The 15,827-nt window shown below is 47.5% G+C and overlaps 1 protein-coding gene across 5 annotated transcripts in view; it reads right to left on the bottom strand.

The window, feature by feature from the left end:
• Nucleotides 1-869: 869 nt before the first annotated feature.
• SLC37A4 (solute carrier family 37 member 4) overlaps nt 870-15,827 on the bottom strand; it is a 51,051-nt gene continuing 36,093 nt past the window's right edge. For 4 of the 5 annotated variants that reach the window (XM_083163031.1, XM_083163030.1, XM_083163032.1 and 1 more), the window contains exons 4-10: nt 9,753-9,996; nt 7,781-7,939; nt 7,266-7,351; nt 5,892-6,005; nt 4,589-4,654; nt 3,527-3,665; nt 870-1,500 (exon numbers count right to left, since the gene is read on the bottom strand). In XM_083163031.1, the coding sequence (XP_083019157.1) occupies nt 1,334-1,500; nt 3,527-3,665; nt 4,589-4,654; nt 5,892-6,005; nt 7,266-7,351; nt 7,781-7,939; nt 9,753-9,996 (975 nt within the window). In that variant the 3' untranslated portion in view covers nt 870-1,333. The remainder of the gene's footprint in view (nt 1,501-3,526; nt 3,666-4,588; nt 4,655-5,891; nt 6,006-7,265; nt 7,352-7,780; nt 7,940-9,752; nt 9,997-15,827) is intronic. The other variant, XM_083163034.1, reaches the window with a different exon arrangement.

Genomic DNA, 15,827 nt, shown 5'->3' with positions numbered 1-15,827 from the left:
CTCTCGCGCCATACCCTGAACATCCAAACAACCTTCTCATACACTCCCCAGATCCTCTGGAATGGATTCAGCAGTGGACAGATTTGCACATGCACCTCTGTAAATCCATCCACTGAAAATGCAAATGCACAAGGTGTCAGATACCTCCTTCTTGCATTTGTGAGCCCAGCACTGCGACCGAGGGTCAACAGCACCATTGATGGTCACAATGTTTCCCGCAGATGATTAGCTAAGTAACCTTGAGCTTACTCTGGCAATCACAGGGTGACTTTATGAGGCCACAAAGTATGCCTCCAGAGGTGCAGACCCTGGCCTGGAAATGACAGATTAGCTGATCCTGTGACACAGACCCAAGGTGCATACACATGGTGTAAGTTGAGCTTCTGATGTTGACTATATAATCAAAATCGTAAGAAAAGTGATCACAAATCACACAGTGTGTACACAGCTTGAAATGTTCACCCCGTGGGATCGACACCGCAAGAAAAAATAAACTGTGCAGGAAAGCCAATTTTGATTATATTGTGTACAGTCTAGTGCTCTAGTGTAGTCAATATTGGCCATAGTAAAATCTCAGCGTGTGTATGCACCTTTATAAATTTCTTTAGCCTATGTAATAGTAACGGCGTCACAGTTGTGTCTATCCCATTGTTGTTAATTATGTCTTCTCTGGAATATTATCTCTAATTACCAACAAGTAGTTTTAAAATTCCTAACTAATATCTGGTCACAGAAAATGAATGTACTAGTGCCAACCGGAGCATTATTGCAGGAACCTTTTTATGGACATCGTACAGCAAATTTGCAGCAACTATAAGGAAGAAAATCAAATAAAACAATTGGACTAAAGTAACCCACTGACAACACAATTCAAAATCCAAGATTTTATTAGTTAAATAAGTATTCTTCCAGTTAATTTCTTCAGAGACCTATGTACTATATGTATGAGATGCAGTACTGTACAGAGGTGGTCAGCCCGCCGTCCAGAGGGGGTTACTCCTATGAAATGCAGATGGACAAACGGATTTCCTTTCTAGAACGTGATGCTGTGCCCATGATTGCTGTAAGTAGGGGACTCAGCATTACATTTTCCTGTATAATACTATGTGACATGTCTTCTTTCATAAACACAAGAAGGTGAAGCTTCCACAGTGGTCTTGCAGGTCGAGGACATCCGAGATTGTACAGAGAAAGGCCAGGCTACTTGCTGGATACAACTAACCAGCATCCAGCAATACTCTGCAATGAGTGCAAACGAGAAGTTAGAGTCCGCCCCATCTCCACCCTCCCTACTTGTCTCTTCATGCATGGAGTTAGGGGCGGGGATTTCGTCTCAATCTGATTTCTTAGCCAAGCGCCCCATCTTGGTCTGGATGTTCCTCAGAAGAAAGAAGATGATGGTGACGGCCAAACAGGTCATCTCAGCTGCCCAGAAAGCAGTGTCCCAGCCATAATGCTTGGCTATTGTGCTGAAAGGCAGTCCTGCAAGGAACCCGCCAACTGCAGGGAGAGACAATGTTAGTATGATGGCACAAAATGTGGGGGAGAAAGAAGAAGAAGCCGTTATCAATGTCCCATTCCAGGAGGCAAATGGCTTTTGTAGCTGGAGTAATAATAATAATAATAAAAATAATAATAATAATAATAATATGAACTGGGAAGTACCACCAGAAGGGTAAACAAATGACTAAGGCTTTAGGTAGACTAGAGCCGTGGCTCTCAAACTCGGTCCCCACACAGTATCATGGACACTAGAGATGTATATGTCATTGTTACGGCATCATGTATAATAATGCGATCTGTTCTGGTGGCCATATATACCTCGCGCACAGATATTGCTCCCACACTACTGGACTTGATCCATCATTAGAGACTAACCCCAGAGCGTAGAACATCACCTGTTTTCCACCATAAGGGGGCTCAGGCACTATGATATTCTCCTTCTATGCCCGCTGGGATGGTAAAGTATGAAAGAGTCAGTTTCCAAAAAAAATCATGAAAAACTCAAGTCACTCTTTTTTTTTCGTGTCAATCTAGACACTGTTGAACTAATGACAATCAAACCTCGCTTACCCGGAAAGACTACCAGATCTCAATACATACAGTTTGGAGCAGAGAAGGGAAAGGTGGGACATGACAGAGACTATCACATATATTAAGGGCTTTACCAAGGTACCGGAGGGTGACATCTTTAAAGAATGATAAGTATTATAACATTGTGACATGCACAGACACTGGAGGGTAGTGGATACATGGAACAGCCTCCCATCAGAGGCGACAGAGGCAGCATGCTTGGCATAGGCCTGGTCTGATCCGGCAGGTACAGGAGGACAGTGCAGGACTGATAGACGCTGCCTCACAGACCAGTCGGATTAAGTGATTCTGATATCACCGGTATAAGAAAAGGATTTCATCTTTCATTCTCCTGAAACCTAATCCCAAATCTGGAATGGAGTTATTTATAAGATGCTATAAACCAAGTTAATGGTGTCGGAGCTTTAATCCTATATGCTTTATTTTATGGTGCACAGAAATGTCTGATATCAGCTTAGCTGGTTTGGTTATTCTATTGTTACCAGGAATGTGCCAATGGTACTGAAACTATAGAACCGATAGTCTGGTCCATTTCCAGGTATAATTAATCATGAACAAGACAGTTTTCATGGAACACTTCCAGCTGTCTACACACTGGCCCTTATTCTGATTGCTTCGCTTGGACCTGTGCAAGGGCCGAAACAAATGTACCAAACCCTGTCTAGCGAATGGATCGCTGGTGCTGCCCATTCGCACGCCGTATTCGGCCGGACGGCATGCGAACAGATGTTTTATGTGAACATCCATTCGGATGCCTGTGGGAACCTCCCCCATCTTTCGATGGTCATTCGGTTAAGTCAGCTGTCCGCCCCCCACACGCATGTCACGACCGCATTTCCATACACACACCCTGCGGTTTCATGGGAACGCCCATGAAATGTAGGGCGTGCACATATGGCAATGGCCAGCCCGCGACGCCCCTCTCCACCCCCTGCTCAGAAGGCCAGGAGCAAGCACTCGGCGACCGGACTTCTCGCCGAGTTCGCTGGCTCCCAGCATACAGACATGTGCAGAAATGATTCTGCGCACGCATAACATCGGAACACTGACCGAATTTGTGTCCGAGTGAAGCAATCAGAATAAGGGCCACTGTCTGTAGTGAAAGTCATTTCCTATGATATAGCGGTTTATAGATCTGCATTTATCTATTGTACTGACAGACCGTCCAGGAGAAGAGAACGGATCATCACAATGATATAGATTCTTCACTGGTAATAGGGTTACCACCTCATCCCTTTCATTCTGGACACATATTAATTACACAGGTTCTGTGGCTGGCTGACTTCAAGACTCAATTTCACCTGGTTCTAATCAGCCAGAGAACCTGTGTAATTAATGGGTGTCCAGAATTAAAGGGATGAGGTGGTAACCCTAACTGTTAAAGCCAAACCCAGTCCATAAAATGAGACCAGCGGAGGAACTCTACACTCACTGTTAGCCGATAGGGCGACGATGGCATGAGACGTGCCGCAGAAGTTGGAAGGGGCACTTTCATTGGCAATCACGCCAAACAGCGCTATTGGCCCATAAGAGGAAAAGCCAAAAACAGCTCCTAGGATCAGGATCCAGACCTATTATAATAAAATAAAAATGTGCTCAATTAATTCATATAGCGCTTAAACATTGACACAATAAGACAATTCAGTCATTAGAATGCATCTATCATACTAGTGGAAATTCGCAATAGAAATCAGTATTACATATTAAACAAATATCTGGTTAAATTATCACATGTAAAAGACATAAAAGCAGATAAAAGGTGACAATCTGACTCTGACACCAGGGGTGAGGAATAAGACAAACTTATTGCTTATTGGTAGATGAATACGCAGAGCGTGAATCTGAGCTGCACACGGAGCAGGTCCATCTGCTCAGCAATAAATGCAATTATCTGCCTGCATTCAGCGCCGGCTGCATCTCTGCGACCCCATAGTCCCACCCTTCATCAGGATTAGCGTGCATGTGCACCAGCCCCATCTCTTGTGCAAGAGATTAATGCAGATGGTTCTCTGAATACGCAGGCCACTGAATAGCCTGAGATTTGGTCTCCGCGGCACACAATTTCTAGGAATAGGCACCTCACGGCTGCCTAGGTACACCCACAAAAGCCAAACATGAAGATGCAGTGGAGATCCGTATAACGCAGAGTCCCCTGCTGTTTCTCAAAGTTGCCTACGCGGCCTCCGATACATGGGCAGGTAATAAATATGGTGAGATCCATTCGTGGAAAGGCGTTGCATGCAACAATGAATCAGACCCATGGGGGCTATGCTTTTAGGACTATGCCAGCTTTCTTCTTTTGGCTTATGCGTTTGGATACTTTGAGCGGTTAGTTGGTGCACAAGGATAGCGGTAACAGAGACAATAGCGGTAACAGGGACAATACACACTTGAATGAGTAGTAGAAAGTTACGTGGCTGATACTGGACACAGGGAAGCTATGAATAGTTGGTTAGGAAAGGACTGACAGGGCTGTGCATAGAAAGACAGAAACCTCTTGTTGGTTCAGATTGGACATCTCAGCGAGAGGCTGGAGAGCGAGAGACAAGATCCCATCAACCTGAGAGAGTAGGCAGCAAGGAGAGAGAAAGACAGACATTGTAAGAGCGGAGGCTGATCAGAAGGAAGGAGCAAGCAGTGGCGTAACTATAAATTTTGCTCCCCCATGCCAAAAATGTTTGTGAGCCCCGCCCCAATGCCATTTTTGGAAAGACAGAAAAAGAAAAGAAATTATATACACATACACATGACTATTCACGTCAAAGACCGGCGTAGATATCAACGTTTTGAAGTTTTTAATAATACTTTGTAACAATATAAAAAAACAAGGTACTTGTTTCCTAGCACGGCGCCCACGATTTTGATCTTACAGCATTTTATACATCTCATCGCATCGCATACAATATAGTGTCATGCGATGCAATGCGATTTTTAATTGTACGAGCACCCAGATGGGTGCTTACAATGTTAAATGCACCCCCATTGTGAATGCCACCCCCACTATCAAGGCCAACCCGAAGTGTGGCGAGCGTAGCGAGCCCGCGAGGGGCGGCGATACGCGTCCTCTGACCTTTTCATAACCCCACTATCCACGTCGGCGTGGAGTTGATACTAGATAGTGCCCGAAGCGTGGCGAGCGCAGCGCGCCCCGAGAAGGGACGCGGATGACTTAACATGTATTCCGCATCCCCCCGCTACACTCGCCACACTATCTAGAGTCAACTCCACGCCGACGTGGATAGTGGGGGTATGAAAAGGTCGGAGGACTCGCACCGCCGCCCCTCGCGGGCTCGCAGCACTCGCCACGCTTCGGGTTGCCGTTGATAGTGGGGGTGGCGTGGACAATGGGGGTGCATTTAACATTGTAAGCACCCATTAGTGTTGTACAATTAAAAATCGCATCGCATCGCATGCAATGCTGTGCGATATTTAATTGTACAATCCGGCTCATTTACCCAATTATCGCATACCATCGCATACCTTATGTAATGGTATGCGATGGGCGCTGTGCTAGGAAACAAGTACCAAAAACAATAAGGTGTGCATTTAACTTGCACAACTACCTTGTGCCTTCTTCTTTGCCTTTTTTTGTGTGACTGTGCATCTGGCGCAGACCCCACCAGCGCTGGCTCACCCAAGCCACCGCGGGGTCTGTGATACCATAGTTATGCCACTGGGAGCAAGCCTATCTTATCTCTGACAGCTAGGAATAATGTATGTCCTATGCACAAATTGTCAGACTATTCCAGTGTCATTCACTTCTTCACATTATTGCATGGTGGCCATTCCAATATTACCTTGGGTGATCCTGGAGTGACGGTAACACGGAACAGAAACAAGGACACAACCATTCCAGCCATCATAGAGAGAAGAAGCCCGTGGCGGGGATTACCGTGGCTCCTCAAGCCCACCTAAAATGACACAAACAAAATCCACATAACAAAGATAAAAGTAAATGGTTAATAAATATAATTATTCTAAAAGTGAAAAAATACATATCCCAGCAGCAAATACTTGTGTACAGTACAATGTGGTCTACAAAGTGCTAGCGGAGAGACTTTGGGGGAGATTTATCAAAGATTGGAGAGATATAATATAGAGACAGAGAAAGTACTAACCAATCGGCTCCCAGCACTATACAGGCTTTAATAAATGACAGGAACTGAATGGTTTGCAATTTATCTCTCTTCAAACTTTGATAAATCTCCTCCTTTAATTATTGCTGGAGAAGATGCTTCAAGCATTACTGTTAGCCTTACAGTATGATACTCAGACGGGTGTGGTATATTAGGTCAACACCAAAAGTTCGACACAGGCAAAAGGTTGACACATGTAAAGGTGGACATGAACTTTCAAATTTTTTTGAGTGTCAATGTCGATACTTGAGCACATGGACGGTACGCGTCCAGGATGCGCCGGGAGGCAGGACAGTGCCGGATGACCTGCTGCTCACCCGCCGCCGTCCTCCCTGCCTCAATCCGACATCTTTTCAAGTCAGATTGAGATTGACGGAAATGATCGGGGTTGGCCCCGTTTCCGACAAAAGCAGGTGGACTGGCAGCTATTCCACCAATATGGAATAATGGTTTCCAACAGGTTGGAACATTCTGACCTGTTGGAAAAAAGCAGCTAGAATTGAATAGGTCGGAACCCCTTCCGACCTATTCTAGTCGTAAACTGTTGTCTTTTCAACAAGACAGCAGTTCCAACTGAAATTAAATATATACCCCATTATTCTGCTATGCCAGGTGCTAGGGGTCTGCGCATACGTGGTTAGCGCTGACCGCACCGAACCTGCGGGGGAGTGTGGCCTGTAGCTCATAGGCTACAATGGGCTACCGCCATCTCAGAATGGCAGTAGCCCAGGGACCCACTGTGATGCTGTCTGATGCATCGGGCAGCATCGCATCCCCTATAGAAACCTCAGAGGGATGTGGCTGCGAGGGGAGCAGGAGGTATCGCAGCAAGGATTGGAGATTCCTGCTGCGGTCCCTCCTACATACATTCAGGGGATACTTAAAATTTGCGGCTAACCCCCAAAAATGGGCATTTTGAGGACAATTTTAGACTGAGTCCAGTTGCAGGTGGGAATTCCTCTCTGGCAGTCTCAGGAGTTGCCAGCTGAGCACATTATCAGGCGAGATTGTGATGTGCGAATTCAAATGTCTTACTCTTGCCACGGCCCGATCAGACAGCAATCCTGCGGCGATACTGCCTACCAGACCCCCCACCTCAAGGGCACTCATGTACGAGCTTCCTGCAGGAGACATGAAGGGAGACTAAGAGAACCATTCATAGGCATATATATTGTATACAGTATGTATTTTATATTATAATTATAAAACATCAGTGGCATCAGTGGCATCTTGGGGAGGGGGCACCCAGCACGGGGCAAGGCCGCTCCACACACTGCCCCGCAAAGTGCTTGCAAAATGTTATGGAAACATCACTACACATTAGTGGCTGTGCAGGCTGGCCATGTTTCGGGCTGCAGCAGCTGTGTGTGATGTCACTCAGCCGCTGTGGCCCTCCCCCCGAGCAGTCTAGAAACATCTGCATTGTACGGACCACTCCCACTCTCTTAAAAGAAAAACTACATTACACACGGCTATCTAAGACCTGTCCTTGGAAAAGTGAATAAATACCAGTTTGTGTGTTTTTGCAAACAAACCTGCTAATCACTGACCTATCAAAGCGGACTGCCCTTTGTCCTGAATGAGGAAGAGCTGACCCCAGTCTGTACAACATGTCTTCACTCCGAACACCACCAAGTAACCAGCGCACAGCAGCCACAGGTAAGGAGACAGCAGGAACTCTTTCAGAGTAGTCTCATCAACTTGGGAACCTGGGAGAGGAATGCAGCAACACGCCGAGTTACATATTGTAGACAACAATAGAATTCCTCAATTCTCTACACAAGATGTGACTGCTGATGATACAACAGTGACGAAACGCTTTGGTTGACCTCCCTCGCACCACCTGGCTGGTCTGGAGAAGTTTTTTTATCCTAAATTTGGGGACCTATGTATATGGTGCAGTGTTCCGGTTTGTAGTCGGAGAGTACACGGTGCAGTATGCAATGGATATGCTAAGAAAATGCCTGTGTGAGCAGTTTAGTTTTAACCTTTTGGGTGGTATGCCGGAAATTTCCGGGCATACCACTATACTGTAGGTGCGCACCAGTGGTGCATCCAGCTGTGCACCACTGGCGCACCACCTCTAGGCCCCCCGTTGCTCCCTCCCTCCTGTTGCCCCACCTCCGATCCGGCGATCGTACACCAGAGCTCCCTTGCCACTTCCCCAGCCACCATTCACAGCAGTGACCAAGGTGGCAGGCTCAGAGATGTTCGGGCGGCTTGGGAGCACTCGAGTTCAGGCGCCCGAGTCCTCCCGAGCCACTGCGAGCATCCCTGAGCCTGCCACCTTCATCACTGATGTGACTGGCGGCTGGAGCAGAGGTGAGGGGGGGGGCCCTACATTCTGTGGTGGGTTTTGCTGGTAGGTTGTCCTGCCCCAGCAAAACCCACCACTTAAGTGGTTAAATTGTACTATTTGTACTATTGCACAATATATCTGATGTGTTACTTCTTAGAGCCTGATTTTGCTGCACACACTGGGGGCAAGCACTATGCACAGCAGGTTAAAGTTATGTATGCAACTGAATTTCTGTTACAATGATTGTACCAAACAGATTGGTACATAGATAGATACACATATTTTATTCAATTGACTGGCATTCCCCATACCTTAAAAAGGCTTCATACCTGGGTGCCCTCCTGGGAACAGCTGTGATCACAGGACCCTTTGAGTGCCAAGTGAATTTGTTAAAATAGGTGTGAAAATTGACAAATAAACATTTGTATTCATCACGATGACCTGTAATGTTACCTTATATAGAAAATAAAAACATTTTTACACAACAATTTTTATTTGAATTTGTATAACAAATGTGAGCGACGCCGGCATTTTTAGTGGATATTGTGCACATCGCTCACAGAGATGTTGGCACTCAAAGGGTTAAGGGGTGAAGCCAATTAACACAGGGGGTATGACCAGACACCCAGAGGCTTTGTTTGCCATTGCAGTCCATGGAACTGACCCTCTAATACACTGTATCATTTGAGCTCACAATCTGGAACCCGGCATTCGATGAAGGGTTGGGGTCATCATATAATGGGGCCCACCAGGAATTTCACCTTATAAACCTGGGGGCCAGTCTAGTACCATCGCCACTTGGATCATCAATCCAAATACTCTTTAAATAAATAGACTGCAAACATGGAACAGATTTTCTCTTAAGGAGCTTAATTATCAGTAACACTAATGTACGGATCTATCCATCGTTGTCTTTTAATAAAAATGTAATCAGAACATCATTCAGGAGCTATGTGAGAATATTCCTGCAAAGAACAGTGAACCCATTAGCGCTAATTGGTTTCACTACACTTTAACCTGGCAGTATTTGTTTTACTAGGTTTACCCGGATTTATATTGTTATGTTTACCTTGCATGTACGTCACCTCTACCTGACCCTTATTTAATGACGAGACTACACTTTATTGTTACTTATGCTTTTTGCACCTTCCCATCCGAACCAATCCACATACGATGCCGTGAGACGCCCCACTCTCCCATGATCCAGAAAACACTTTGTTCACCTTTCTTTCCTTTCTTTGGCCCTTGTTCAATATTCTTCAGTCCCACATCTGACGGCTCATTCTTGATGAGGATAAGGCAGATGAAGGAGACTCCAACGCAGATGAGACCGGAGAAGGACAGTGTACTGCGCCAGCTGTAACTGGCTGCTACAAGGGTGGCAATGATGGGACCCAGACTACCCGCAAGGTTCATGCTGCAGGATAGTACAGCCCACCATGTGCCAAACTGGGAGGGCTCGAACCACTGCAAAACAAGAGCACAGCAATGAGTATACCGACCCCACACATATCGGTTTACAGCTCCAAAAAGTCACTTTATTGTGAGAGTTCATATATGCTGTCCTAGGTTGACAATAATTAGGTCGAAGGTCAATAGGTCGACCACTATTGGTCGTCATGGACAAACAGTCGACACATGCAATAGGTCGACATGGAAAAGGTGTTTTTTCATACTTTACGATCCAAGTGGACATTGAGTAAGATTATAATAGTTACTGAAAGATGCGAGGCACTGTGCCTGAGAGCCATGCGAGGGGACGCGGAACACTTTTACTGTGTCAATGTCAACGTATGTTGACATAAACACAAAAAAAACTCATGTTAATCTTTTTCATGTCGACCTTTTCCAGGTCAACCTATTGCTTGCGTGCTCATTGAGAGGGAAGCTTGCATTACTAAAGTGAGTTGGAAACTGAAGCAGGTGAGTTAGAATACTGAAAAAGGTGAGTTTGAACACAGTCTAAATTTTCATATTCTGTTTTATTGTAATATATTCATCTTCTTTCTATCCTATTGTAACCTGTTGCTCAATTTTGACATTTAAATTCATTGTATCTATATTTTTCCAACATTGTATGTCATTTTTACTCATTCACTATTATTTTCTCTTATCTTTGCCACACATTTATCGCACCCTGTTTCCCTCTTCACGCCTGCTCACATTTGCCTCACTTCTGACCTTCTCTGTTCCCTTCATCCTCTCACTTGTTGTTGTTTCATACTTAATTGGATTACTCAATCAACCTGATTTTACCCACTGGTCTCCTCTCTGACAGTAGTTCCTTGCCTGTTACCTTCTCTCTCACTCTGTTTTCTACCAAATTTACTACAGACGCTGTCTGTCCTCCCAAATCCCTCTGTCTGCTTTCACTAACCTACCCTCTCACCTTCGGTTCCTCATGGCTGTTAATCTCTCAACTTCACTTTCTCCAACTGCTCCTCCCCCCTCCCATCCCATACCTATCCTGACCACTCGCCCCCGCACCCCCACCCTCCCAATGACCCCCCCTCGCTTCTGCAATCCCAAAAACCTTATCCACATAAATACACAACCCACCCCCCCTCTTTCCTGTGCACTATGGAACGCCAGATCCATCTGCAACAAACTCCCTGCCATCCATGACCTATTCATCTCTAGAGCATTCCACCTCCTTGCTATCACCGAGACCTGGCTCTCCACCTCTGATTCTGTCTCTCCAGCTGCTCTCTCCCACGGTGGCCTCTCTTTCTCTCACACTCCCAGGCCTGACGGTCGCCAAGGTGGCGGTGTGGGTTTTCTCCTCTCAGCCTCATGCACCCACAGTGTCATTCACCCTGAACCCTCTCTCCTTTTCTACTCCTTTGAGTCTCACTCTATCCGTCTATACTACCCCTACCACCTCCGTGTCGCTGTAATCTACCGCCCCCCTGGCCCTATCTCCCAATTTCTTGACAACTTTGCCGCCTGGCTTCCACACTTCCTCTCCTCTGACCTGCCATCTGTCATTCTTGGTGACTTTAACATCCCCTTGGATAACCCCGCTGATCCTGGCACCTCCAAACTCCTCTCTCTCTGCTCCTCTCTTGGCCTATCTCAGTGGACTACCTCTCCCACCCACATCCAAGGACACTCCCTCGATCTCGTCTTCTCTCGCTCTTGTTCCCTTACTGACTACACTATCTCAGCTTTTCCTCTTTCTGACCATCACCTCATCTCCTTCTCCCTCACTGCTTCCCCCTCTCCCACCCCCCCTCCCAAGCGCATTGTCTCACGACATAACGTCAACACACTTGATCTTGCTGCCTTCTCAAACACGCTGTGTCCTCTTCTCGCCCCAATCGCCCTCATGTCCTGCCCGAACCTCGCTGCCTCCCTCTATAATGACACCCTATCTTCGGCATTGGACTCTGCCTGCCCTCCCTCCTCTATCCCCCTTCGATGCTCCAACCCCCAACCGTGGCACTCACCTATCACCCGATTCCTTAAAAATTGCTCTCGCACTGCTGAGCGCTTCTGGAAGAAATCACGCTCCCTTGCGGATTATCTCCATTTCAAATTCATTCTTTCCTCCTTCAGCTCTGCCCTTGCTCTGGCCAAGGAATCCTACTTTAAGTCCCTCATCCTTTCCCAATCATCCAATCCCCGCAGGCTCTTCGCCACCTTCAACTCCTTGCTCTCCCCCCCTCCTCCAGCTCTTCCGTCCTCCATCGTAGCCGCTGATTTTGCTACCTACTTTTCAACCAAAATCTCCTCTCTCAGGACTGCCATCACTGCTGCCATGACCTCACCCTCTCCCTCCTCCCCTCCTACATCTCCACTCCCCTCCTTCCAACCCCTGTCCTCATTTTACCCCACCACTGCTGCTGAAGTCCACTCTATCCTTCAATCCGCTTCTCCCTCCACCTGCCCGCTCGATCCTATCCCCTCCAATATTATCCGTCGTCTCAGTCCATCAGTCTGCTCTCACCTGGCTCACCTCTTTAATCTTTCCCTATCCTCTGGGATCTTCCCTTCCTCCTTCAAACACGCTCTTGTCTCCCCAATTCTCAAAAAAACAAATCTGGACCCCAACTCTCCATCCAACTACAGGCCCATCTCCCTCCTCCCTTTTGCCTCCAAACTCCTAGTAGTAGTAGTAGTAGTACGTTTATTTATAAGGCGCCGCAAAGTGTCCGCAGCGCCGTACATAGCAAACAAACAAAAAAAAAATTACAAGGTAACGTACAGGGTGTGTTGAAAGATACAGTATAAATAGAGGTATAGCTGGTAGAACTAAAATCAGCATCAGTTCAGAAGTAGGTGTCAAAATTGTCAAGGAGACTGAAGATGAAGTAGAGGAAGGGAAGAACAGGACAGGAGGACAGGTGAGGTAAAGAGGTAGGGTGAGTACGTGAGGAAGGAGGGCCCTGCTCATAAGAGTTAACATACTAAAAATAGGTGGGTGGACGAACGAAATACAATAGGATAAGTAGGAACGGAGGGGAACGGAGGCAGGATAGGAGGATCAAAAGAGGTTAGGAGGAGGGATAGGCTAGTCGAAAAAAGTGGGTTTTGAGGGAGCGCTTGAAGGAGGTAAGGGAATCAGATAGCCTGATGGGTGGCGGGAGGTTGTTCCAGTGCAGGGGGGCAGCGCGAGAGAAATCTTGGACACGGGAGTGGGAGGAGGTGATTAGGTGAGAGGTCAGTCGGCGGTCAGCGATGGAGCGAAGAGGACGGGAGGGAGTGTGGATAGAGATCAGTGAAGAGAGGTAGGGAGCTGTGGAGGAGGAGAGAGCCTTGTAGGTGGTGGTGAGGAGTTTAAAGAGAACTCGGAAAGGAATGGGGAGCCAGTGAAGAGATAAACAGAGGGGGGAGGCGGAGGTAGAGCGGCGGGAGAGGAAGATGAGCCTAGCAGCAGCGTTAAGAATGGATTGGAGAGGTGCGAGGCGGGTGAGAGGTAGCCCAGAGAGAAGGATGTTGCAGTAGTCAAGGCGGGAGATGACAAGAGAGTGAATGAGAATTTTGGTCGCGTCAGTGGAGAGGAATGGTCTGATGCGTGAGATGTTGCGTAGGTGAAAGCGGCAAGACTGTGAGAGAGCACGAATGTGGGGGGTGAAAGAGAGGGAGGAGTCAATGATGACACCGAGGCAGCGCGTTTGGTCGGTGGACGTGATCTCGGTTTCACCAATGCTGATGGAGATAGTGGGAGAAGAGGGGATGTTCGGGGGATGGAAGATTAGAAGTTCAGTTTTAGCCATGTTTAGTTTCAGGAAGCGTTGGGTCATCCAGGCTGAAATGGCCGTGAGGCATTCGGAGACCTTGGACAGAAGTGATGGGGATAAGTCGGGGGAGGAGAGATAGATTAGGGTATCATCAGCATAAAGGTGGTAATGAAAACCATAGGAGCTGATGAGGGTGCCCAGAGAGGTGGTGTAGAGGGAGAAGAGGAGAGGGCCAAGGACTGACCCTTGGGGAACACCGACTGGCTGGGGGGTAGTAGGAGAGGAGGAGCTCGGAGTGGAGACGGAGAAGGAGCGTTCGGAGAGGTATGAGGTGAACCTAGAACGTCTGACCTATAATCGTCTCCTAAGCCACCTTACTGCTAACTCCATTCTAGACCCCCTCCAATCCGGGTTCCGCCCTTTACATTCCACTGAAACTGCCCTGACCAAAGTCACTAACGATCTACTATCGGCTAAATCCAAAGGCCTCTTCTCTATCCTCATCCAGCTTGATCTGTCGGCTGCCTTTGACACTGTTGACCACCCTCTCCTGCTCAACACCCTCCGCTCCTTTGGCATCACTGGCACGGTCTTCTCCTGGTTCACCTCATACCTCTCCGATCGCTCCTTCTCCGTCTCCACTCCGAGCTCCTCCTCTCCTACTACCCCCCAGCCAGTCGGTGTTCCCCAAGGGTCAGTCCTTGGCCCTCTCCTCTTCTCCCTCTACACCACCTCTCTGGGCACCCTCATCAGCTCCTATGGTTTTCATTACCACCTTTATGCTGATGATACCCTAATCTATCTCTCCTCCTCCGACTTATCCCCATCACTTCTGTCCAAGGTCTCCGAATGCCTCACAGCCATCTCAGCCTGGATGACCCAACGCTTCCTGAAACTAAACATGGCTAAAACTGAACTTCTAATCTTCCATCCCCCGAACATCCCCTCTTCTCCCACTATCTCCATCAGCATTGGTGAAACCGAGATCACGTCCACCGACCAAACGCGCTGCCTCGGTGTCATCATTGACTCCTCCCTCTCTTTCACCCCCCACATTCGTGCTCTCTCACAGTCTTGCCGCTTTCACCTACGCAACATCTCACGCATCAGACCATTCCTCTCCACTGACGCGACCAAAATTCTCATTCACTCTCTTGTCATCTCCCGCCTTGACTACTGCAACATCCTTCTCTCTGGGCTACCTCTCACCCGCCTCGCACCTCTCCAATCCATTCTTAACGCTGCTGCTAGGCTCATCTTCCTCTCCCGCCGCTCTACCTCCGCCTCCCCCCTCTGTTTATCTCTTCACTGGCTCCCCATTCCTTTCCGAGTTCTCTTTAAACTCCTCACCACCACCTACAAGGCTCTCTCCTCCTCCACAGCTCCCTACCTCTCTTCACTGATCTCTATCCACACTCCCTCCCGTCCTCTTCGCTCCATCGCTGACCGCCGACTGACCTCTCACCTAATCACCTCCTCCCACTCCCGTGTCCAAGATTTCTCTCGCGCTGCCCCCCTGCACTGGAACAACCTCCCGTCACCCATCAGGCTATCTGATTCCCTTACCTCCTTCAAGCGCTCCCTCAAAACCCACTTTTTTCGACTAGCCTATCCCTCCTCCTAACCTCTTTTGATCCTCCTATCCTGCCTCCGTTCCCCTCCGTTCCTACTTATCCTATTGTATTTCGTTCGTCCACCCACCTATTTTTAGTATGTTAACTCTTATGAGCAGGGCCCTCCTTCCTCACGTACTCACCCTACCTCATTACCTCACCTGTGCTCCTGTCCTGTTCTTCCCTTCCTCTACTTCATCTTCGGTCTCCTTGACTATCTTGACACCTACTTCTGAACTGATGCTGATTTTAGTTCTACCAGCTATACCCCTATTTATACTGTATCTTTCTACACACCCTGTACGTTACCTTGTAATTTTTTTTTTTTTTTTGCTATGTACGGCGCTGCGGACACTTTGTGGCGCCTTATAAATAAACGTACTACTACTACTACTACTACTACACCTTTTGATCATCTCGACCCAATGCCTGTCGGCCTTTTTCATGTGTCGACCTTATAGAACCGCACTGATACCAGTAAGTAGGCAGCGAGGGGGTTATT

Source organism: Crinia signifera, chromosome 19, assembly GCF_055691185.1.
Source record: "Crinia signifera chromosome 19, ASM5569118v1, whole genome shotgun sequence".
In the NCBI taxonomy this organism is placed as follows: domain Eukaryota; kingdom Metazoa; phylum Chordata; class Amphibia; order Anura; family Myobatrachidae; genus Crinia; species Crinia signifera.
Note: the sequence above shows the minus strand (reverse complement) of the source record. Positions and strands in the feature narration are given on the sequence as shown.